General features: G+C 43.3%; 1 protein-coding gene across 1 annotated transcript; it reads right to left on the bottom strand.

Moving 5' to 3' along the window:
* Positions 1–9,545: 9,545 nt before the first annotated feature.
* FAM170A (family with sequence similarity 170 member A) lies at positions 9,546–14,659 on the bottom strand (the record flags this gene model as incomplete). The annotated part of the gene is made up of 5 exons (XM_082649996.1): positions 9,546–9,614; positions 10,219–10,277; positions 10,550–11,276; positions 12,083–12,223; positions 14,590–14,659. The coding sequence occupies 4 exons, from the start codon at positions 14,657–14,659 to the stop codon at positions 10,271–10,273; spliced, it is 945 nt and encodes a 314-aa protein (XP_082506122.1). The 3' UTR covers positions 9,546–9,614; positions 10,219–10,270.
* Between the last annotated feature and the right edge of the window lie 10,824 nt (positions 14,660–25,483).

The following is a 25,483-nucleotide window of genomic DNA, read 5'->3' as shown; positions in this document are numbered from 1 at the left end:
CCATTTTTTTTGTGAGTGTGTGGTACGCGGGCCTCTCACTGTTGTGGCCTCTCCCGTTGCGGAGCACAGGCTCCGGACGCGCAGGCTCAGCGGCCATGGCTCACGGGCCCAGCCACTCCGCGGCATGTGGGATCTTCCCGGACCAGGGCACGAACCCGTGTCCCCTGCATTGGCAGGCGGACTCTCAACCACTGCACCACCAGGGAAGGCCTGGTTTCCATTTATTAAACAGTTCTTTTGTGCCAGGTACTGTACCAATGGCCCAACGTCCATGATCTCATTTAATGCCCACAACAATCCTATTATTACATCACCAGTTTATAGATGAGGAAGCTGGACTCAGAGGGATTAAGTAATTTACTGAAGTAACAGACACCAGCCCAGGTCTCTCAGTTGCCAAAATATTTTTTCTTTCTGCCTCCCACTGTTTTCAATGTCCCTAGATGGACAGATATATTTTCTTTAGCTTGAGTATGTCATTAGCTCTGGAAATTCTATCTAAAAAACATCACAGTCCCCCGCTTTTCAGAGAAAGACCTGTGTCTTCATATCTTTGAAATTCCAGCCTGTGTACCAAAAATGGAGAGACTTCTCACCTGATGCCCCTGCCGTTTTTGCCGCATGGACTTTTACGAGAAGCTCTCATTTAGTGCTCTGCACCTGCCCCTTGGTGGTTAGCACTTTCAAAGAGCTGCAGGCTCCATGAATTACAAAATCATCTCTGCTTCTATTTCCTTTCCCGTCTGATTTCCATTTGCTCTGCCTGGTCATGGATGGGAAGTTTCTTTTCTTGTAGCATCATTCCAGTCTGACTTTTCTTTCACCTCTTCACATTCCACATTCCATCAAGTGGCAATTTTATTCTAAGATCACCAGTTAGATCTTTAAAATAGATTTTCAAAGAATATCTGACTGTTAGAACTTCAAATAGCTCAAATATAACCATTTTCTTCAATAAACCTAAATTCTAATCTATTTTAAATAGCATTTTGAGCAAAATAATAATTCATACTCACTTGTATTGGTCCCTTTTTCCTCCTGAGTCTCCAAGTCACTCTTAAAACCTTCAAACTTTACGTCCTGTAATGCTATCACAGCACATTTTTAATTATTGGTATCAAAAGAAAGGGACTATCATAGGGGAAAAGCCTTCTATGTTATTTTACCAGCTTAATTTCTACACAAAAGCTTTGAAATAATCAACAAAAAGAAGAAATGTGAATCCAAATATGCCACAAACTAGGAAGACAGTCCAAGAATTAACAATGAAGGTCAAATCCAAGTACAACAAATCCCATGGAGAATACTGATATGTTTTGCTATAGTGACATTTCATGGTTAACTGGTGGTTTGTTAAAGATTACATTTCCAAGACCAAAAAGAATAATGATAAAACACACTCAGAAATGGAAAGCAAGAGGGCTCTATAAACAGTAGCTGTTTGGAAATTATAAATGGTACTAAATGACTAATAAGGAAGATAAACAGCTTACCACTTCTCAGGGAATTTTGTAACTTTCAAACCACAGAGTGTTGTGGGCAGAATTTGATCAAAGGTCTCTAGAGTACACTTTCATCCTCATGAGGTTGGGGGCTATGAGTTGGAAAGGCCTTTAGCGGTTATCTACTTCCAGCATCCTGCCCCAGAATTCCTCAAATTCCATTTTTTTCCCATAAGCTGTTATTTCCATCCAGGTGTTACATGTACCAGACCCCTTTTCTACAGCAATGGCCCTTTCAGGTCTTGAGGTAATTTTAAATAAATACAAAGAAAAATCTGCCTTGCAGAATCTTAGATTTCACTGATTTCACATTGCTCTTAATGGAACGAAGGCATGGCATCATCTGCCTAGCCTCATATAAAAAAGGAGGAAAAAGCCAAAAAACATTCATTGCCCCATTGAATCTGGTGACCTACATAGTCCCATGTGTGACACTGGTCCCACATAGAAAAATTTGAGCTTACTGTCCACGCTGAGGCTCAGTTAAACCCACCCTATACACAGTCACCTAAGTGACTTTTCTAGAACACAATCTGATGGAGTCACTCCTCTGCCTTCACCTTCAGTGAATCTCCATCGCCTACAGAACAAACTCTAAATGACAGAGCCGTGGCTCTCTTTCCAGCCATATCTCCTATCAACCCCCTTTCTCAGAGTTCATGCCCCAGCCATACTGAAGAACATACAATATTCTCTTTATCTTAAGGATTTTGTACAGAGTGGTCCCTCTGCCTGAAACTTTCTTTCTTCCTTCCATCTTTGCCTGGGAAGGTCCTGGAAAATTTCTACTCACCCTGCTGATCTCCACTATCACTTCGTTCAAGAAGTCCCTCTGGGTCTCCCATTCCCTACCTCCACCACTGGGCTTAGTTAAATTTAGCCTCCTGTGTACACCCACAAAGACCCACCTCCTCTATCAAATGACTTATTTCCTATGTTGTAATTACCTATTTCTTTATCAGTCTCTCTGACTGAACTATACACTCCTTAAAGACTGAGAATTTGTTTTCTTCACTATCATATCTAAAAACCTAACAGAGTAACCGACACATGCCAGTAACTCAGTAAATACGTGTTGGATGAATGAATGAATGAATGAATGAACAAAAGAACAACACACTGACCAGCTGTATGAGGTCAATCTCTAGTCCATCCCTCCCTCTCTTACCTGCAACCTAAAACAAAGCCCAGTACTTCTGGATGCCTTCCCTGGTCCTGGAGCATTTGTGAAATTACAGCAACATCATTCCCATCCCAGACACCTCCACTTCCAATAATTTGTTCTCCTTGGCTATAGTAACACCAGTTACCTAAATGTGGCCCGTCTTCTCCCACCACATCCTAAATCCTCTGAGCCAGGTGCAGCAGCTTCCTTTCACGATGCTAGGACAGGCCACAAAACAGATGATAATCCCTTTGCACATTTCAAGGAGCAGCACCAAGGGAACAGTACCTGGGAAATGCCATTGAATACCAATGGCATTTCAGAATATCCATGGCATTTCTATAGCCTCAGCACTTCTCTCGCTCTGGGAATGAAGGTCCAAAAAGCACATCAGAGAATGTTCATAGTTGTAAACAAGCTCCACCTTTGAAACACAATCTAGATAGAACCAAATATAAAAGCCTGAACAATGGATGAAGCCAAGGTCTCCTCCATGATTTCCCTTCTGACAACCTTATTGTCTCCTCAACCATAAAAGGTGAACTTGAAACTCAGGACCTTGCCTTGTCACCAGAAACATCCAAGCTTGGATCAGTCTTTCTAAGACCATATATTTGCTCTGTGAACTATTAGAGACTTGTCACATACACAGAAGTATAACAGGATTATTTCTATCTACCTGGGGACCTGGAGTCTTTCACATTGCTCCTGTTAAAACTCTCAGAACAGCAAAACTTTACCTACAAAGTGTTAAAGCTATGACACTCCCAATTTTCACAAACCTCCTCATCTCTTGTGAGTCACATGCAGCCAATTCCAGGAATTGGAAACATGGTTGTGAGGATGAAACTGACTTTGGGGCTCCCCTTGGATATGGTCTTCCAGACTTACCAAAAGGCCATTAAGAGGAAGGTTTACCCCACCTCAGGGAAACCCGAGGAAGTACTTGCAGTCAAGGGCTGCCCGTGGCTTCTGAGCTAGGTCCGAAAAGAATTTCCTACTGTACCTGGATCTGCTGAAGCAATTTCTGCTGTCCGAGAGCCAGCAGGTACCGTTCCTGAACTGCCTCCATTGTGGACCATCAGTAGGGCTGTCAGATTTAGTAAATAAAAATACAGGATACCCAGTTAAACTTGAACTTCAGATGAATAATAAATCATTATTTTTAGTATAAGTATATCCTATGTACTATTTGGGGCATACTTATCTTAAAAATGTACTCATTGTTTTTCTGACATTCATATTGAACTAAACAGCCTATATTTTATCTGTCAACCCTACTCATCAGAAATGATGGAGGCTTATCGAGATCCAAGAGATGCCTCAGAGCATCCTCAACTTTTATTTATATGTCCTGGACAGTGAGCACGAACTTTCCACTCCCATTAATTGGCTATAATGGAGTATGTTCCCAATTTTAGAGCTTTTTCTACTTGTCATTGTTATTATCTTCCTTATTTTAAAGAGATGTTTATTTTTCTCCAAACTTAATAGCTCATCAGAAAGTATTTGAAAGTTCATTAGACAAGGGAAAAACAACACGATTCTGAAAAGTGAAGGAAACTGCCTGGTGTTTAGTAAAGAAGTATTAGGGAGATTGAAAAAGCCAAACTTAATAAGCAAATCTCTCCAAGGGTATTTTCATAGCTTGATACCCTCCCACACCCTGAAAATATTATTACATCAAGAATGTAGAACTACTAACCAAATGTAAGGCTCCCATATGATTCTATCAAACTGAGGAGGCTTCTTTACTAAGCAGTGAGCAGACTTGCTGCCCCAGGGACCTTGGCAGTTGCAACATAGAGCTCTTCCCTTTGGGATGGAAGCAGCAAGTTTTCCTGTGGTCTACACGTTGGCCCCAAAAATATTACACTCCCAATACTTGTCAACTTTAAGTATTTTTCTACATATCTCCATTTTTCTGTTACTATTTGGACTACATCCTAGACTTGACATTACATAAATTGCATTCAAGAAGGTATTTTTAAAAGTTGGTAGGAAATCTTAAATCTATAGCTTGCAGTCCCTGGCTTACTTTCATCCAGGTGCATAAGGGTTTTCAAAAGTAGTCAGGTTAGTTACCCCATATCACAACCCCACGCTTGTGTCAGAGATATAAAAATGTAACATGATATTTAAGGTTTTAGTTGCAAAATCATCAAGCCTTCCAGACAGAGGCAATAGAGCAAAATGATTACAGAGGCATGGATTTTGATTTGCTCCAGTGTCTTGGGCAAGTCACTTGGCCTCTGTATTTATTTGTACTTATCTGCACTTATCTGTCACTTGGGGGTTATAATTGTACCTAGTCCATGGGTATATTGTACAAATTATCTGTAAAATAGTTAGAAGAAACCAACACAGAGTAAGCACTCCACAGACATTGGCTATTAGCTATTGGAAATATTTCTCCATGAAAAAGATTACTTTATCAGTGGATGACTCGGTGGGAGAGAGTGAATCACAGAATCACAGCATGTTGAAAGTGACCTAGTTCACACTCTTATGTGAAAAAAAGAGAAGTGTGTATGTGTAGAAAATGTCTGAAAGTTTACATAACAAATAGTCAATCATCTTAACTTTGAGGATTAGAATAAATCAGGAAAGAAGAAAAGATTGAGTGTAATTCAATTTCTATATCATTTGTGTTTCTACACTGAGACGTTTAACACACTGGAAGTGCAATTTTTTTTAATGTGGCGGGATAAAGGTTTTCAAGTTTTCCTGATACATCTGTATTATTATTTCAGAATTGCTGGCATTCCTTGTCATCTTCAGATCTACACCCATTTGAGTCAGTGGGCCATTCTGGACGGAGGAGATAATAGAGCAGAAGTGAAGTGAGAGAAAAGGAGAGAAAAGATTTTCTCTTTTCTCTTAAAAGAGGAAAGGTCTTTGGAATGGGAACAACTCACAACCAAACTTTTGGAAAGGATGTGATGGAAAATGAGACAAACATCCTACCCCTGTGATGAGAAGGATTCCTTGGGCTGGATGGAGGGAGGTCAGAGGTGGCTGGACAAGGAAACCAACTAGGGAGAAACACACATAAGTGCAGAGCAAACACCCTGAGGCCACTCAGCCTGACTCCATGCAAACATATGTCCAGCAGCCAGCCCTTCACCTGTGGTTCCCCAGCAAGACAGGTACCTCGGGGGTACCAACTCATTCTGAGTCCATTATGCCTGGCCATTCATAAACCGCTGTCTGACTTGTGAGGAATAAACTCTAAATGCTTATGAGGAAATTGGGGAAGGAGATTGAAAGGTTACTTAAACAGAAAAACAAGTTCAGGAAGGCAGGATGGTAGAGAGACAAGAAAAGGACCTTAAAAGATAGAAAGGATTTGCCAAAGAGGAGAAAGAAAAAGAAATTATTCTGAATGGGTTAACCTGCAGCTAGGAAGTTAAGGAAGATTATTGATGTGTGAGGACTATGGAATAAAGTGAATAAAATTTATCAGAAGTTGCTGAGAATATGGTAAGAAGCATGATTATCAAATTATTAATTTCCTGCAATGGGATTCTAGGGGGACACTAGGAAGGGGAAGCAAATGTTCATGAGATGACAGTAGCAGGTGGAACGTTGTTTCAGGGGAATATCAGTCTTGCAGTGTGTATCAGAGGAGGGCAAGTGTGAGCAAGCAATGAAATACTAAGTGTATACGGTTCCTTCACTGAGTGCACCCAGCCCCGTGGTCAGACTTGAGAACAAGCAGGACTTCAGGTACTGGAGCTACGTTTCATTCATCAAGACTTGAGAAGACACCCTTAACTCAGGTCTTCTCTTCAAACTCCATCTTTCCTTCTTGAGCTTCATTTGGCCTCCTCCCTTACCCTCAAGCTGTGGACTAATGCCACAGAGCAAGATGGGTCACTAGTGTCCTCCATCCCCTAGCGACTGTGGTTCACATCAGTGGAGTACCAAAGGCAATAACCAAGTAACAGACACAAGAGTGTATGAACAAGAAGAGATTCTGATAAGGCTTTCTGTGACAGTGTGGACCAAGTCGGCTGTATATGCCTGGTATCACCTTCATCATGAGCATCCTTAGGGGAGAAGTTCTCAGAAGGCAGAGCCTGGCTCTCTAGAGGCTCTGCGTCCTCACAGCCCACTCAAAGACCTCAGTTACAGCTTCGGCCCCCAATATCTCTCCCTCTGCCTACTCACGGTTTTTGAAGTCTTTCCTCCACATTTCTCTTGAGAGATGGAGGAGGAGGAAGAGGTTCAGGCCAGCTCAGACTCCCCTGGGATCCCAGCAGGATGCCTATCATTAACCTCCCACCTTCTAGGAAGCTCCTAAGATCTCCACATTTGGGGGAGTTTTCATTTCATCTGTGCTTCAAATTGCTGGCTGGAGATGGCCTGTCGGAAGGTGGCTAAAAGCAAGTAGGAATCCTTCGGGCAGCCTGGCCCTTCTCGACTGTCAAACATCTTCAGGGAGATTCTAGGAAACATTGTTTGTTCTAGAGAAGGGAGGGAAACAATCCAATTGTCCAATAATGCTTGAATGGAAAATAAATGATGCTATACGCATGTGACGAAATAATATCAAACAGTCAAAAATAAAAGACCTAGATCTATATGGATTGACGTGGATAAATCTTGAAAACATAATATTGATTGAAAGAAAATAAGATAAAGAATGTTAGATTATGATAACAGGTATGTAAGTATTTAAATATTTAAAGCAATTCAACATATTGCTTGTATATATATATATAGATGCAAGAAAATAAACTTTATCCAAAGAACACATTATTTACATTTAATTTGCTCATTTATCTAGGAAACCCAAAAGAACCCACAGATAAACTAGTAGGAACTAATAAGACGGTTCAACAAGGCAGACAGATACAAGATCAATAAATTTTAAAAACCAATCAGGCTCCTCTACACTGGTGATAACAAATTAGAAACTGTAAAAGAAAATAAGAAAAAAATAAGATCTAAAAATAGTTACAAGAGCTATATAAATTTAGAGCTAAGCATATGTAAAAGTAAATAGAACTAACAAACTGAGTATGACCAGTTAAACTCTGCCCAACCCAAGGATTAAAAAAAGACCATTCTTACTTTATGAGAACAGACCCTCTTCTTAAGTAGCAGATCAGTAAGTGAGAGTGAATCAAAGAAACACAGCATTTGAAAAGTCAGCTAGTCCAAGCCTCTTGATCACACATACAGAAGCTGAAGCCCAGGAAGGTTGAGTTACTTGGTAAAGGGCCCAATGTCCTGACTGAAGGACTAGCATTTTTCACTAATTCATAAGACACAATCAACTTCAGTACCTTGGAAAGAGATGGGAAAAAAATGAAGAAATCAATCATATAGTTACTCATCTTTAAGTACAGAAATAGCCATGACAAAATTACAGGTATTGAGGGAAAACTGAAGTACAGAGTTTAAAAGGTCAATAATCCATTGGAGACTATTTAAAATATTAATATTAAATCTCTATATAAAAGACATTAAAAGATCTCCAATCAAAATGTTAATTTTAGAATAGATATGGTATGATATAATTTATAAATAAAAAATCTCTATAAAGCTATAAATCACATATAAAGCACCTACATATGTAAATTCATGGACCAAAAGTCTTGAAATCAGACAGCTAGTGATCAATAATCTCTACAAAAGGAAGTAGTCTTGAGAGTGGGGTTGGGGGGTTATGAAGGGGGACTTTTATTGTACTTTTATACATTGTACCCTTTAAAATAATTCAGTTTTTTTAAATTAATTTATTTGGGGCTGCATTGGGTCTTTGTTGCTGCCAGCGGGCATTCTCTAGTTGCAGTGAGCGGGGGCTACTCTTAGCTGTGGTGCACGGGCTTCTCATTGCAGTGGCTTCTCTTGCTGCGGAGCACGGGCTCTAGGCGCACAGGCTTCAGTAGTTGTGGCACGTGGGCTCAGTAGTTGTGGCACACGGGCTCTGTAGCGCAGGCTCAGTAGTTGTGGCGCGCGGGCTTAGTTACTCCGTGGCATGTGGGATCTTCCCACACCAGGGCTCGAAGCCATGTCCCCTACATTTGCAGGCAGATTCTTAACCACTGCGCCATCAGGGAAGCCCAATAATTCAGTTTTTTATAAAGAGAATATTCCTAATATTATTCCTAAATTTTAAAAATATATAGTTGGATAACACTATGAAAAATTAACTGATATATTTTTTGTTATTTCTCTTTGCTCCGTGGATTTTTTTCCCCATCCGGTCAGCTAGGCACTCTGAGTTCACTGCATTAGGAAGGTAAAGACTCAGCAGAAATGAGGGAGAAAAAAAGAAAATTCTCAGCTTTGGAATGTTAAAAACGGAGGCCACAGTAGAACAGGTGAGAATTCTGTGAACAAAAAATAAATCTCATTTCAAATGTAAAAAGTATTCTCTGCACTGGGAGGCAGGAGAGGGAGGGAGGGAAGGACTGAAGGAGAGAGATCAGCGTGGCCAGGGACATAGAAACTGTGCTTGAGGACGATATGCCCAGGAAGACAATCAGAATCTGGAGAAGATTCAGCCTGCACGTGACCATTACCTCCAGCCAGCACCCCCATCTCAGATCTCAGGAAATTCAGAGAGAGAGTGGGAGTAAGTCAGGAGGGCCACGCACACAGTCTGTGTGGCAAGGGTTGTGGCCATTCCCTATGTGTGAGAAGTCCCCAGCAATTTCCAGGCCTCCTTCTGGAAAATGCTGGCGGACGTCTCTAGTGCTTATGCGAAAGCTTGTTCACAAACCTTGAAAGATACAGATGTAGATGACTGATAGATAGATGCATAGATAGAAAAATGTAATTAAATAAAACATCCAGGAAAGGTTTGGAAAATGCCCTTTATTGCATATGATGTTTATAACATTATATTAATGTGAGACTGAGTGCTGGTCCCTTCATCCTCCTTCAGACCACGGCATTCTGTCTGCTACTATCCTGAGGGTCCTTTCTTCTCCCTGGAATGGAGAAAACAAATGAGGTAGAACAGGAAGAGACAAGAAGCAGTATAAGCTCTGCTGGTCAGGGTTACCCTCCAGCGTTGCCTTAAAGCTCAGAGCCACACACAGCACAGTGAGCTTGGCTCCAGATCAACTACCGCACAACGAAGGTTCTGGAACATTTCCATATCTCGGGGGACCTCATTTCCACGTGACTCTCTTTCACATTCCCCTTTGCCCCAGAAGGCTAGGTACAGTGGTCAGGGTGAGATCTCAGCTCAGGCCAAAGGCTCTCAGACCTCAAAGTTCTGGTCCTGCAAGGGGCCCTGTCCTCTCTTCAGACCACTCCTGGCTCTCTCTGCCGAGAAGGAGCTGCTGGAAGTACATGCTCTTAGAGTTGAAGTCCACCGTGCAGGCCCTGAGAAAACTCCTAGTCAAAACGCTCCACATTCTTGTTTAAGTCAACAGAGGTCAATTCCTTTGGAAGTGCTGGGTGTGTCCCCAAGTCGACGCAACTGCACAGCCATTAGGTAAACCAGCACATCTCTGCAGCCCCTTCCCTTAGACTCCTCTGGGCCCTCGTGACATAGGCTCAGGAGACTGTGCCAGCCTCCAGCCTTACCTCTTCCAAGAGAAGGCCACACCGTCTTCCGGGATCTTCTGTCCCATGAATCTCAGTTGCTGTGTGGAAATCAAAAGAGAGAAAAACACTTCTTAGCTAAAGAGAATTTCCTGTGGGAGCTGAAAAGCTCAGGATAAATTCCCACTTACAGTCATGACTTTATTATTAAATGACTGGGCCAGAAGCACGGGAGCCGGTTATCTCCCATTCAGTTGTCCCCCGAGGTGCTAAAGCCCCCAACTCTCCCTTATGGAAGCATGAGCCTGGGGTGGTGAGACGGGACTGGCTCAGGGAAGGTACAGCTCCCTCCGCAGCCCCAGCCCCTGCTCACTTCCTGTCCTTCGGAGAATGAAACACATAGACTGGACACCGGCTCCTCGGGCAGAGGTCTTCCCCCGTGGGCTGCTGCCCCTCATTCTCCTTTTCTTCTTGCTCCTCTTTCTCCTCCTCAGAGGTGCTCTCGGATTCCACATTGTCCGTCAGCTGGGACATGGCGAGATGAAAGACATGGCAGCTGAAGCCGTCCTGGACACTGTACTGCACGTGCTGCTGGAGGATCTCCAAGGTGGGGAAGACCCGGCAGCAGGCCATGCACCTGAAGCCCATCTCCATGGTCACCAGCCAGTCCGGTGTCTTGGCCCTGGGCGTCTCCTTGACTGCAGGTGACCCTGATGGGCTGTCTGGCTCTGCCCTTTCCTCACACTCATTCTCCTCCCCAGTGGGCTCACTGTCAGACAGGTTTCTGGTGGACACATGAGAGATGGCATTGCCTACCCACACATGCTCAGGAAGGGTCACTTCTTCTCTCCTCAGCTGCTTTTCTAGCAACTCCAAGGGTTTCTCTATCATCCAGGAGACAGCTACACCCTTGTTCACTTGTACCCGCATGTAGAATATTTTCATGCCCCTTTCCTCTTCGTCTGTATACAGAGAGTCCTCATACGATGAAGAGGATGAGAAGGAGACATACTGTGATGGGGGAGTGGTCTCCCCTTGTTCCTGAACCTGGGCTACGGGTGCTCTAGGCTGGGCAGTGTCTCGATGTAATCTCTGGATTTCTGAAAAAGGAAATTAAAAACATAATAACATGCATGGGCCATGCCAGAAGCTGAGGGAGCAGGTGTGGTAGACGAGGGAGGGACATTTGCATGACATAGCTGTGTAATGAGCTTGGTGTCTGTTGGCCGTAGGATGGAGTGGTGTATCTGGTGTCATCTGTGGGCTTTTCATCTGCGCGTGGGGGGATACTGGAGCGGTGTCTGTATACAGGGGTGTGGAGTATGGTGGTGAGGGCTGTGGTATGTGAGGGATGCGGAAGGATGCGTGTACGACAAGGAGTGTGAGTTTGGGAATATCGGTGGTGCATTACTTGTGGAATGGGGCTGTGGTGCAGGAGAAGAGCACTGTGGATCACGTGCCTGGGGTTTATGTGTGCACTGAGAAGGGCTGTGCCTGGAGGGCGGATGTATGTGTGAGCTGTGTGGACCTCAGCTGGGTGGTCCTGCTCTCAGGCTGGAGGTCTATGATGAAGAACTCTGTCCTTCTCTGGAAGCAAGGGCAAAGACAAACCCTACATTTCCCCCTGAAGATGCTTAATCCGGTCCCTCTGCCCTCCACCTCAAGCCCAGACCTTTCCGGCCCCTGCTCCTTGACTTCCCCACCATGGTGGTACCAGGATTCACACGCCCCCCAGACTCAGCTGGGATCCCTGCCCTCGTAACAGCTCAGCCATCCTGCCCAGGCTCCTCCACAGAGCCCTCATCACCTCCGATGACCCTGGGTTTCCTCTCAGCCTCCCTGGGATCTGTGTGCCTCCTGCCTCACAGCCAAGCACCCCCTCACCTGAGGAGCCCCGCGCCCTTACCACTGCAGATGAGCTTGCGTGGAGAAGAAGCATAGGAGAAGTATTCAGAGGCAGAGGAGACCTCCCCTGACCCTGGGCTGCAGCCTTGGGCCACCACAGTGGATCCAAGCGGAGGGGGATCCTCTTGTGACTTCAAGATTCCTGAGGGAGGAATGAAAGGCTCAGGGTGGGTTCATCAGTCCTCTGTCCACAGATATTTACTGAGTGTCTGACACGTGTCAGGTGCAGCGAATACACACAGTTGAGAGTGTGGTTCCCGGTGGATACTCCAGTATTTAATTCAAATCAATACTTATTCTGTCAGTGTCTTGTTGGTAATGTAGGCCTCAGTGATGACTGCGTATGAGGGAAGAGTGAGTGATGTGTATCAGTTAAGTCTGTGGTAAGCGTGGGGTTGGCGTGGGGAGCACAGTGCAGATGTGTCTATCTGTGTCTGTGGCCTTTGTGTGCGTGGTTTCTGTTCACAAGTCAGGAATTCCGGGACATGTAACTTTTCCTCATTACATGGTGTGGCTTGTATTTATGGTGTGTGTTCATTCTTTCATTCACCAAGATTCAGTAAGCAGCTATTCCTATGTATCCGGCACTCTTCCATTGTTCTAGTCTCTGGTAATGCTGCACATTCTAGTAGGGGAAGACAAACACTAAACAAAAATACAATCAATATATAATACATCAGCTGGTGGTAAGTATATAAGGGTTGCCAGACTTAGCAAACAAAAATACAGGGCAGCCAGTTAAATTTCAATTTCAGATAAACCCAGAATAATTTTTTAGTGTAAGTATTCCCATGCACTATTTGGTCTTACTTATTTTTAGTGTAAGTATGGCCCATACAATATTTGGGACATACTCCTACTGAAAAATTACTTGTTGTTTATCTGGAATTCAAAGTTAACTGGATAGCCCATATTTTATCTGGCAATCCTGACATGGGTTAGTGAGACTGTGGTTTACTGTGGTTTGTACAAAGTGGGTCTGGCATTACTCAAGAATGTGTTATAAGTGTGGTGTGTATGACATGTGACTGGTTCTTATAGAGGTATTTAGAGATAGCTGAAGTTAGCTGTGTTTGTGCGAGAGTTGAGGAGATACATATATATATATATATAGTGTGTGTGTCATATATATATAGTGTGTGTGTCTATATACATATCTCATCTCCAGCGTTTGGTGTTGGAGGAGAGGATTGTGACACAGGTGGGTTGTATGAGAATGTAGTACAGGAGTGATGCGTGTATATACCTACATGTGCTGTGTGTGGTTTAATAAGGAAGTCGTATGTGGGGTGTGTGATATTTTTGCTGTATCAGAGTGTACATGGGTGTATGAGTTACTGTCTCATAAAACACCCCTAACAATAATTCTGTATACACTCCTACATACACCGAGTGTCCCCCAGGTCCAGGCAGGGTGACAAGAACTTTACCATGCAGACTTTATATCTGATAAGCACTCTACCCCCATTCATCCCGCTCTTCTCTCCACTACCCCCACCCCCCCACACACACACTCTCTCACACACACACAGGAACATAGAGAAAAATATTCTGAATGGTGGGGACAGGGGCAGTCATTGCCTTCCCCAGCCTGTCCCAGCCACTGCCTGAAAATCTGCCTGCTGTCTAGACCTCCATTCCCAGGGCCCATCCTACAGTCTCCAGGGCCCTGGGCCCGGTAGAAGCTACTGGGCTCTAATCTGGGGCAGAGGCCTCTAGCTGGAACTCTGGGGTGGGCTCCGCTCTGCCCCACTTCCTCACATGACCACCCCTCTCCCAGGGCAAGCTACTCGCCTACATTTAATGCACGCAGGCACCACGTGGCCCGTGGCTCTCAGAGCTCCCCGCAGGACCCTGAGGACATTTCTCACCCCTGCCCACGTGGTCTCAGTCTCTGGAAAGCCCTTCCCTTCCCTTGATTTCCTTTGGGAAATTCTTCCTGTTGAAGGAATAAAACTTCCTTGCTTTCAATATGACACCATCCCTAGACAAACAATCTTCTTTTGAACTGCATTCCACTTCTCAAGGTATTTTTCAACAAGGCCTTCAACTCATGGGGCTTCTCTTTCCACTTTGGTAAAAGGGGCCAAGCAACTCATGGGTCTCTCTCAGCATCCTTGCATCCTTCACATCCCACACCTCATGACCCCAGGGAAAGATCAAAGAGAATAAGAGACAACTCGGGGACTGAGAAAAGCTGCACCTCTAGGTCTGTGCGAGCAGGATGCAGCCTGCTGTGCATCCGACAAAGCTCCAGGCCCGGCAGCCCCAGGAGAGAGTCCTCAGACCAGCGGAGCTGACCTCCCATCTCCCAGAACGGGCATCTGGCCCGTTCTGTGCCGTCTCACACCACAGGGACCCTCCGGATGGATACGGCAGCATCAGTGAGACAAGGTCTCTCGCTCCCTGCTTCACAGGTGACAGGTTCTCAGTAACCCCCCCTTCCTAGAGAAGGTTCAGTTTGGCAGAAACCCATGTGCCCCAGACAAGTTGCCCCCCCCCACATACCTCCTCCCTTCTCGGCAGTTTCCTGGGACTCTTCATTTTCCAGATGTTTCCTCTTTTGTCGCTGTTTCATCGTACCAACTAGAAGTCTCCCTTAGAAGATGCCTCACCTCCAACTCCTCCTCTTCCCTACAGCTTGGCCCTTCTTGGCTCTTGGGAAATCCGTTGAAATGATTCAATACCAATAAAAATAGTCAAGTCTCCTAAATGGCTGAAGAACTTAGACCACTTAGTGAACCGGCAGTACTGCCTAGCGCTCACCAGGGCTGCTAAGTTTCAAAGGTTGCCACGGCCACAGCAGAGTTCTCTGACCTCAAGGATGACCTCAGAGCATTCTGTGGACCTAGGTTCAACAGTCTCTGCAACAGCACAGACCCCATTTTCAAGAACAATTCCTTTTTCCCAGTAGAACCTTTCCCGTAAATTCAACTCTCACATCTTTCCAATGTGGCAGGATATTTTGAGATGTTAATCTGTTCCTGTTTATTTTCTTTTCTTCCTTTATTTCACCCTTTCCCTTCTGCATTCAGGTGGGTAGCAGACCCTATGTTCTCTGGCCAGTGGAAGAGCCTGGCAGGGCATAGCAGAAATAGCATGCTGAAGATCTTGGCTTTTATTTCTAAAATCGCAAACTCCATGGAAAAGAGAGGATACTTGAGCAGAAACATAACAGAAGCAGGTTTTTGAAATCAGGTACTGTCTTGTTTCCCTACTGGAGTGTTGAAATGTGCTAATTAAGTCAGAGAGAGATGTCTGCAAATCCTAGAGGAGAAAAGGCCTCTCAAGTGTGGCTGGAGGGGTAAATGAGGCAAAAACTCTAAAAGGAGATGGCTATAGTATGCACACAAGCAGAATCATGGCAACCTGTCCCATGCCTGGCACAGCAGCCACCAAACCTAAAGGAGGCATGGCCCCCGAGCTGATGGACATCTACACTTACAACTGTGGGCTCCAGTCAACAATGATCATGCTTCCACCCACTTCCTCAAAAGCTTGGCCCTGTATGACTTCCAAATAGGGACGGCGGAAATCCAAACAGGACACCAGCAGGATCAAGGCTTAAAATACAAATTACGTGGAATTATAAAAAAAATTTTTGTACTGTTTCTTGCACACCTCTGCTTGTGGGCTGTAATTTATACCAGTTATAAGTGGCAATGCATCTGGATCCTCCTGATTCCACTCTAGAATTAGAGACACCTCATTTTGAGGTAGTGGCCAGGATCCAGTGGGAGTATTGGTGCACGGGACGAGGTAGACTCCCAGAAGTCACTGCTTTCATTAGAAATACCACATGGACTGAGGCGGGTCCCAATTTGAAAGGGCACTGCAGAATGATTTAAGGTTTCAGGCAACAGGAGAGTGAAGAGAGGACAACTTCAGCCTTGTGAGGGTTTGCTGATGAGATTAAATCTTTCTGCTTCTTGGAGAATCCCTAGAAAAGATGGGGCAAGGAGGATTTTTCTTCTTAGTTTTTTTGGGGTAGAAATTTCCAAACATACACAAAGTAAAGAGAATGATATAAAAGGAGTGCAGCACCATTTACCCATCACCCAGTTTCAACAATTATCAAAAGTCTGCCATTCTTGTTCTGCTACACACACACACACAAACACACTCACTCACTCGCACACTTTTAGTTTTTTGTGTATTTATTTTGGTTTAGGAGTTTGGGGAGGGTGGGGCAAGTGCTGTTTTTTATTGCAAATCTCAGACATTATGTCATTTCTCCTTACATGCCATAGTATTTATCTCCAACAGATAAAAACTTGTTTCTAACATAACATCATTATCTCACCCAACAAATTTAATTATCATTTTTTCTTACCACAATAACTAAGCCATACTCAATTTCCTCCAAATGTGTTTAAATGTCTTTTTTTATACATGATCTATTGAAATCAAGATCTAAAGAAGGTACACACCTTGCAATATGTCAATGTGTCTTTTAGTCTACAACAGTTCTCCCTCCCTTTTTTTTGGCACTGATTTGTTGAAGAAACTAGGTAATTTATCCTTTAGAATTTTCCACAGGAATCTGTTGATTGTATTCCTGTGATGTCATTTAAGATGTTCCCTATTACCTCTATTTTCTTATAAACAGGTAGTTACAGCTAGAGAATTAATTAGATTTAGATTCGATTTCATGTTACTACAAGATTATTTTATAAGTGATGCTGTGTACCTTCCTATTGCATTGCAACAGGAAGTACAAAAAGTTGTCCGTTTTTTTGTTTTTTTGTTTGTTTTGTGGTACGCGGGCCTCTCACTGTTGTGGCCTCTCCCGTTGCGGAGCACAGGCTCCGGACTCGCAGGCCCAGCGGCCATGGCTCACGGGCCCAGCCGCTCCACGGCACGTGGGATCCTCCCAGACCAGGGCACGAACCCGCGTCCCCTGCATCAGCAGGCGGACGCTCAACCACTGCGCCACCAGGGAAGCCCTGTCTGATTTTTAATGAAGTTAAGGTTGATCGGTGAGGTCAGGTACTGTCAGCTTGGTCCCTCCATCCATAATGATGAGGAACCACAATGCTCCTCACCAACCTTTCAACAAAGAGCATAACAACCGTTGATGATCACCACTTCCTTAGGAGTTGAACTTTCATTAGAAGTTCTAATTCCATCATTCCAAGGAGGATGATTCTTTAGGCATCTTTCTTAGACTCTGAATTTCTGAAAGAAATGAACCTCCCCTCAGAAAAGGAAAGACGATTCCAAATGTACCAGCTCAGGTTGTCCAACCTAGAAGCAATGGATTCATCACAGCTAGCCCCAGCTAGGTTGGGACATACTTTGGTCATTCCTTCATTTCTCTGTCCATTCTTCATTATATAAACAGTTATTTAGCCCCTCCTATGTGCCAGGCTCTCTAGATTCTGTACTTGAACATTTAAGAACAAAAGAGATACAAAGATTTTCTCTCAAGGAGCTTAATTCTAGAGGAGAAGATAGACAACTTTTTTAAAATAAGTAAAATACCTAGTAGGTTAGATATTTGCAAGTACCGTGATGAAAAATAAAACAAGAAACTGGATATGGGACTATAGGAAATAGGGGAATTTCTATGCTGAATGGGAGGTCATGGAAGGCTTCACTAAAAGGGCCTCATCTCAGTAGTACCTGAGGGCAATAAGGGAGCTTAGAGCCAAGGTTACATTTTTTAGGCAAAAAGAGACTGGAGTCTGGGTCAGGGATTGCTTGGCGTGTTTGAATACCAGGAAGAAAGCCAGCGTGGCTGAGGGAGGGAGAGAGTGGTAAGAGGGGAAGTCAGAGGGATAATGAGGAACCAAATTATATAGGGTTTATAGGCTACTGCTAAAACGTTGGCTTTTACTCTGAGTGATGTGGGAAGCTTGGAGAGTTTCAAATGAGAAATTACATTTTAAAAGATCACTCTAATTGCTTTGTTAAGAACAGACATTTGGAAGGCAAGGGCAGAATCAGAGAGAATAGTGGGCCTATTGCAATAAACCAGGAAAGAGATGAACCATAAAAGGAAAACTAGGTAAACTAGACGTCATCAAAACTAACATCGTTTGCTATGTGAAAGATTCTTTTAAGAGTATAAGAAGTCAAGCTAGAGACTGGGAGAAAATATTTACAAACTACATAGCCAACAAAGAAGTAAGTCTATAACATATAAAGAACGCTCAAACTCAACAGTAAGAAAATAAGCAATTTGATTAGAAAATGGACAAGAGATATGAAGAGATTCTTCATTGAAAAGGATATACAAATCGCAAATAAGCACATGAAATGATGTTTAACAGCACTAGCCATTAAGAAAATGAAAATGAAAACCATAATGAGATACCACTACTCAGCTATCAGAATAGCTATGGGATCCAGGTAAAAAATTAGCTTGTTTCTCCAAACAAATTTTTCTTAGCACCTGCGAAGTCACTATGAAAGGTACAGTGAATAAACATTTTGCTACCCACGGAAGAGCAAGTAAGTTAACACTGGAGAAAACACTCCATAAACCGTACAAGCTGCACAAAGGTGAGGCGCAACAGTTACCCTCAGGAGCTGTAATTCTGAATACTTTTAACCTCAAATGGACCATGACCTTCTCTGTTCCAACCTAAGATTCTATAGTCGTTTCGCAGTATCCTCAGGGGATTGGTTCCAGGAGCCCCTGCAGACACAAAAATCCACGGATGCTCAAGTCCCCTATGTAAAATGGCATAATATAGTCAGCCCTCCTTACCTACAAGTTTCGCAGATGCAGATTTAACCAACCATGGATAGAAATTTTGATTCACATTTGGTTGAATCTAAGGATGTGTATTTACTGAAATAAATCCACCTATAAGTGGACCCACGCAGTTCAAACCCACGTTGTTCAAGAGTCAGCTGTAGTACCAAGTCCAGTGGGGAGGGACAGGGGGTTCCCCATATCACCAAGCAATTATCAGACACCACCTGAGTGTTGTACAAATGCAGCTCAATTCTGACACTATTTACACAAAGATAGCGTCAGATTCCACAGATTAGGGCTCAGTCCTACAAGACTGCTCCTACCATACACACACACACACACACACACACACACACACACACATTCAGACACCAGTAGCAAATAATGCAGGTTTCCATCCTTGCTTCTGACCAACCAGATGTTGCTTTCAGCTCGATTAATCCATTCACACAAAGCGGGCTCACAGAACTCAGAGAAACATTTTACTTACTAGATGACCATTTTACTTACTACATATTACAAGTTTTATATATATATAGACTCAGGAACAGCCAGATGGAAGAGATGCATAAGGTAAGGCATAGGGAAAGTGTCTAAATCTTTCATGGTCTCTGAGCATGCCACTCTCCTCGTATCTCCACATGTTCACCGACTCAGAAGCAATCCAAACCCCCTCCTTTTGGGTTTTTATGGAGGCTTATTAACATAAGCATGATGATTAAATCATTTGCCTTCGGTGAATGATTCAACCTCCAGCCCCTCTGACCACTTCAGAGGGGTGGGAATGGAAGTTCCAACCCTCTAATCACTTGGTTGGCTCTACTAGCAACGAGCCTTCGTCCTTAGACACCTTTATTGCCCTCAGCACTTAGGAAATTCCAAGGGTTTTAGGAGCTCTGCGCCAGAACAATTGAAGACCAAATATCTATTTCTTATTATATCACACAACCACCTTCAATTTCTACAGCACTGCCTTCAAGAGGTTGCCCAGTCCATATTTCAGTATTTCCAATGATAGGAAACAATTCCCCTCAAAGCAGCTTTGACATTTATGTATAGAAAACTTAAACTTTAATTCAGTAAAAAGAAGGATCTTCTATATCCATAGGGCTTTCCCTATGTATCCCAGTTATACTCTTTTTTTTTTTTTTAAGAAGATGTTGGGGGTAGGGGTTTATTAATTAATTAATTTAATTTTGCTGTGTTGGGTCTTTGTTTCTGTGCAAGGGCTTTCCCTAGTTGCGGCAAGCGGGGGCCACTCTTCATCGCGGTGCGCGGGCCACTCACTGTCGCGGCCTCTCTTGTTGTGGAGCACGGGCTCCAGATGCACAGGCTCAGTAGTTTTGGCTCACGGGCCTAGTTGCTCGGCGGCATGTGGGATCCTCCCAGACCAGGGCTCAAACCTGTGTCCCCTGCATTAGCAGGCAGACTCTCAACCACTGCACCACTAGGGAAGCTCCAGTTATACTCTTTGAAGACCATATCAATCAAGAATAAGCTTGAACTACTACTGGCATTTTTCACAGAGCTAGAACAAAAAATTTCACAATTTGTATGGAAACACAAAAGACCCTGAATAGCCAAAGCAATCTTGAGAACGAAAAATGGAGCTGGAGGAATCAGGCTCCCTCCCTGACTTCAGACTATACTACAAAGCTACAGTAATCAAGACAGTACGGTACTGGCACAAAATCAGAAAGATAGATCAATGGAACAGGATAGAAAGCTCAGAGATAAACCCACGCACATATGATCACCTTATCTTTGATAAAGGAGGCAGGAATGTACAGTGGAGAAAGGACAGCCTCTTCAATAAGTGGTGCTGGGAAAACTGGACAGGTACCTGTAAAAGTATGAGATTAGATCACTCCCTAACATCATACACAAAAATAAGCTCAAAATGGCTTAAAGACCTAAATGTAAGGCCAGAAACTATCAAACTCTTAAGAGGAAAACATAGGCAGAACACCTTATGACATAAATCACAGCAAGATCCTTTTTGACCCACCTCCTAGAGAAATGGAAATAAAAACAAAAATAAACAAATGGGACCTAATGAAACTTAAAAGCTTTTGCACAGCAAAGGAAACCATAAACAAGACCAAAAGACAACCCTCAGGATGGGAGAAAATATTTGCAAATGAAGCAACTGACAAAGGATTAATCTCCAAAATTTATAAGCAGCTCATGCAGCTCAACAACAAAAAAACAAACAACCCAATCCAAAAATGGGCAGAAGACCTAAACAGACATTTCTCCAAAGAAGATATACAGACTGCCAACAAACACATGAAAGAATGCTCAACATCATTAATCATTAGAGAAATGCAAATCAAACCTACAATGAGATATCATCTCACACCAGTCAGAATGGCCATCATCAAAAAATCTAGAAACAATAAATGCTGGAGAGGGTGTGGAGAAAAGGGAACACTCTTGTACTGCTGGTGGGAATGTGAATTGGTACAGCCACTATGGAGAACAGTATGGAGGTTCCTTAAAAAGCTACAAATAGAACTACCATATGACCCAGCAATCCCACTACGGGGCATATACCCTGAGAAAACCATAATTCAAAAAGAGTCATGTACCAAAATGTTCATTGCAGCTCTATTTACAATAGCCCAGAGATGGAAACAACTTAAGTGTCCATCATCGGATGAATGGATAAAAAAGATGTGGCACATATATACAATGGAATATTACTCAGCCATAAAAAGAAACGAAATTGAGCTATTTGTAATGAGGTGGATGGACTTAGAGTTTGTCATACAGAGTGAAGTAAGTCAGAAAGAGAAAGACAAATACCGTATGCTAACACATATATATGGAATTTAAGGGAAAAAAATGTCATGAAGAACCTAGGGGTCAGGTGGGAATAAAGACACAGACCTACTAGAGCATGGACTTGAGGATATGGGGAGGGGGAATGGTAAGCTGTGACAAAGTGAGAGAGAGGCATGGACATATATACACTACCAAACGTAAAATAGATAGCTAGTGGGAAGCAGCCGCATAGCACAGGGAGATCAGCTCAGTGCTTTGTGACCACCTAGAGGGGTGGGATAGGGAGTGTGGGAGGGAGGGATACGCAAGAGGGAAGAGATATGGGAACATATGTATATGTATAACTGATTCACTTTGTTATAAAGCAGAAACTAACACACCATTGTAAAGCAATTATACTCCAATAAAGATGTAAAAAAAAAAGAATAAGCTTGAAATTTTATTGTAACAAATAATTCCTCCAAATCTCAGTGGTTTAAAACAACAAAGGTTCATTTCCCGCTCCTCGTACATGCCCATCATGGGCTGCCTAGGAGTTCTGCTCTTCATTGTCCTTATTCCTGCCCCCAGCTTGACACAGCCACCTCTCTCAGTCATCTTTGTAGAGAGAAAGAATTCTGGAGCCTCACACTGGCAGTGTGAGTTCTGGCCCAAAAGTAACACACATCACTTCCACCCAAAACTGTTGACCACAATCTTATTTTTAGGGAAACCACTGCCCAAAACCGCCTGCCCTGACCAGGCCCGATAGTAACCACTTGCACGAGTTATCTTACAACAGGAGGTCCCGGTAAGGAACGCGGAACTAACAAACTACCACCAACCGGAAGAATTCGGGATAGGTCAAAAGGAGAGAGGAGACTCCAGTCCATATGTCCTACCAACCTCCCAGAATCCTTCTCGCTGGAACCTATCCTAGCTGAGCAATGTGTGCACCACCAGAAAGGATCCTGAGTCAGAATGATCGGCCAGAGACAACCCAGAAACTAACCCCATTACCAAAAAACCTGAGACTGCGAGCCACATGGCAGAGCAGTTCTCCTGGGTTCCCTTACCCTGCTGCTCTCTGCCCGGACACGCCTTCCCAATAAAGTCTCTTGCTTTGTCAGCATGTGTGTCTCCTCAGAAAATTCTTTTCTGAGTGGTAGACAAGAGCCCACTCTTGGGCCCCGGAAGAGGTCCCTCTTCCTGCAACATTATCATATGTCTCTCCATTTTCTAAACTCCTTAGGGAAAAGTAATTGTGAACAATACTACTGAATAGTACAGAAACCATACAGAACAATTCTAATCCCTCCCTGTTAAATATAAGACTTGACAAAATCATCAAGCTATGCATTCACAAAACTGGGTCTAGAACTCAGATCTCTTAGGTCATGATTCAGAACCTTTTTCCACTATGCTATGTCAGGATTTTTATACCAAGACAGTGTAGTTGGGTTAATAATGCCTTTACTTCATTTTTTGTTTTTTTTCATAAATTGATTCAGGAGGGAGACTTTGGAAGCCCCTAAAACACTTGCCTTAAACTGAAAAGCAACTGGAAAATAATCCCACTGCCTTTTGAAATGGTTGACCTAGTAAAGATTAGATGTCTGGGAGGCTTTTATGTTCTGAATATAGGGAATAAAAAGGAAACAATCTTCCTAAGTCTTTAAGAAACAGGGGGAAAAACTCTTGACTCCCACTTTGCCATTTTGATTAGCTTGTTGACACTTCAGTTCTTTGAGTAATAGCAGTGGCAACAGCTAGAGTTTAGCCAAGATAAAAGTATATGTAATAGTGTGGCGGCCCCTGCAGAACCACATACCACTGTAAATGCTTTAGCTCAATCCTATTTGCTCATAGGTCTGTGCGAAGTAACAAATGGTTCTGAAACATTTATTCCAAATAGCTTTCTTATTATTACTTTAAAGATAACTTGGCTGCCAAATACTTGCTCCCTGGTGAAAAAGAACGCATATATGGGAGGAGGATTTATGTATCAAGATATGCTGCTTATTTCGCTCCTGCTGATACAATGCACATCTAATGAATTAGAGATAATCTTCCTCTCTTCCCCAAACTGTAGATAAATGAGTATGTCGTTTCTCCCTCCCTTCAATTCATCCTGGTCATAGTTATTTTCTTTAAGAATATTATTCCCCTGCTTAAATCTTAAATGGCTTCCCAACGCGAGAAGAATAAAACCTAAAATATTCAACCGAGCATTCAAAGGCCCGTAGGGTTGAAGACCCTGCCGAGTTTTCCAGACTAAGCATAACACTCACCTTCCCGCCTCCACTCAACTAGGCCAGACTTCCCTCCCTCCATCAGAGGACAGGCGCTTGCTCAAGTCATTTCTTTCAAAAGTATAATTTTTCAAAGTACAATTTGTTTTTAAGTCCAATTAAAATCCCACTTTCTACAAGAAGCCCTTCCAGATATCCCAGTGAGAATGGACCACACATTTTCCCAGCATGTAAGTTGTACCTCTGTGATAACTCTTTTCACATTCTTCAGTCGGGCAGACTCTTAACGAATGTGTCTGATTTCCCCCACAACATAGAGTAGGATCCCTTGGAAAGTAGAGGCCAAGATTCCTTATCTCTGGATTTTCCACATCTCCTTGCACTGAGCATGATCCCTAGCAGGACCCTGGTGGCTCCTGGGCACAAAGCCTGTATCAGTGTCCCCCATTTCTTGATTACAGGAAATAGGCTTCATTCAGCCTCCATGACCTTCCCTGAGTTCCAATGAGCAGGTTCAAACAGTTGCTAATTAGAGAAGGGAGGGGATGTGAGACAAGGGAGGAACAGTCAAAAGAAACAATAGTGCAGCCTTGGGGCAGGGTCTTGGTTCCCCCTCAAGGGATACACATAACAATATCTTTGAGCTGTTTTGCAGATACTGAAACCCCCACTACTTGGGAGAAGTTAATGGTGTGCTACCCACAAACACACAGACCCCAGAACCAGTTGGAACCGTAAGGTTGATGATGCTGACTCCCACTTACCTCACCACCAACCAATCAGAGGAATGTCCATGAGCTGATCACGCCCTCCTCTTTGACCGATTACTATAAAACTCCTCACTACCCTCTCCAGGTCAGGGCCACAGAGTTTTGAGGGCAATCGCCTGCTCTAGCCCCCCTTTGCCTGGCAAAGCAATAAAGCTATTCTTTTCTACTTCACCCAAAACTCTGTCTTGAGATTTAATTCAGTGTTAGGGTACAGAGGCCGGATTCGGCTTCAAGTATGAGCTCTCCTATCCCGCAAAAAAACAAAAGCTTAAATAAATTGCCAAAGTACTGGATCTTCTTCCTCCCTAGGCCAAACAATGTCCTGACCAGTGGCCTCTCTTCTTTTTCCCCATACCAGCACAGGAATGCCATCTCTGCATTTATGCTTGCCTGTCACCATGTTCATGTAACTGAACAAAAGTGACAGCCCTGTTCATCCCATGTCCTGTGTAATCCACCCAACTCCTTTCATCTCCATCTAAAACTATTTTTTACACTGCCTAAAATTTAACCATAAAGAAGCAGTATTTTGAATATTTACCCTTCAAAGATTTTTATTAAAATACAAGTAACCTCATGAGAAGTGATGCCTTAACTTAAACCATCATCAGCCATTGTTTTAGCAAGGACTAGGGGAAAACAGGCTGAGAATTGGGCCATTTTTTAATGGGATTGGAAATGTAGAGACAGGAAAAAGAAGAACTGGTATCTGGTCAGGAGGTAGATGTTGGGGAGGTGGTGAAAAAGTACCAACAATAAATATTCAACTTCCTCATAAATTTGCAACAGACGAAGTCTTCCTGAGCTGGTGCCCCTGTGTGAAGCAATGTATTAAGGACATAAGACATACAGATCCACTTCAAATTAATAATGTTAATAAACTGAGCTGAGACTCAGAGAGTTCAAAT

The sequence above is a fragment of the Grampus griseus genome, assembly GCF_964374135.1.
Source record: "Grampus griseus genome assembly, chromosome: 3".
Classification (NCBI taxonomy): Eukaryota; Metazoa; Chordata; class Mammalia; order Artiodactyla; family Delphinidae; genus Grampus; species Grampus griseus.
Note: the sequence above shows the minus strand (reverse complement) of the source record. Positions and strands in the feature narration are given on the sequence as shown.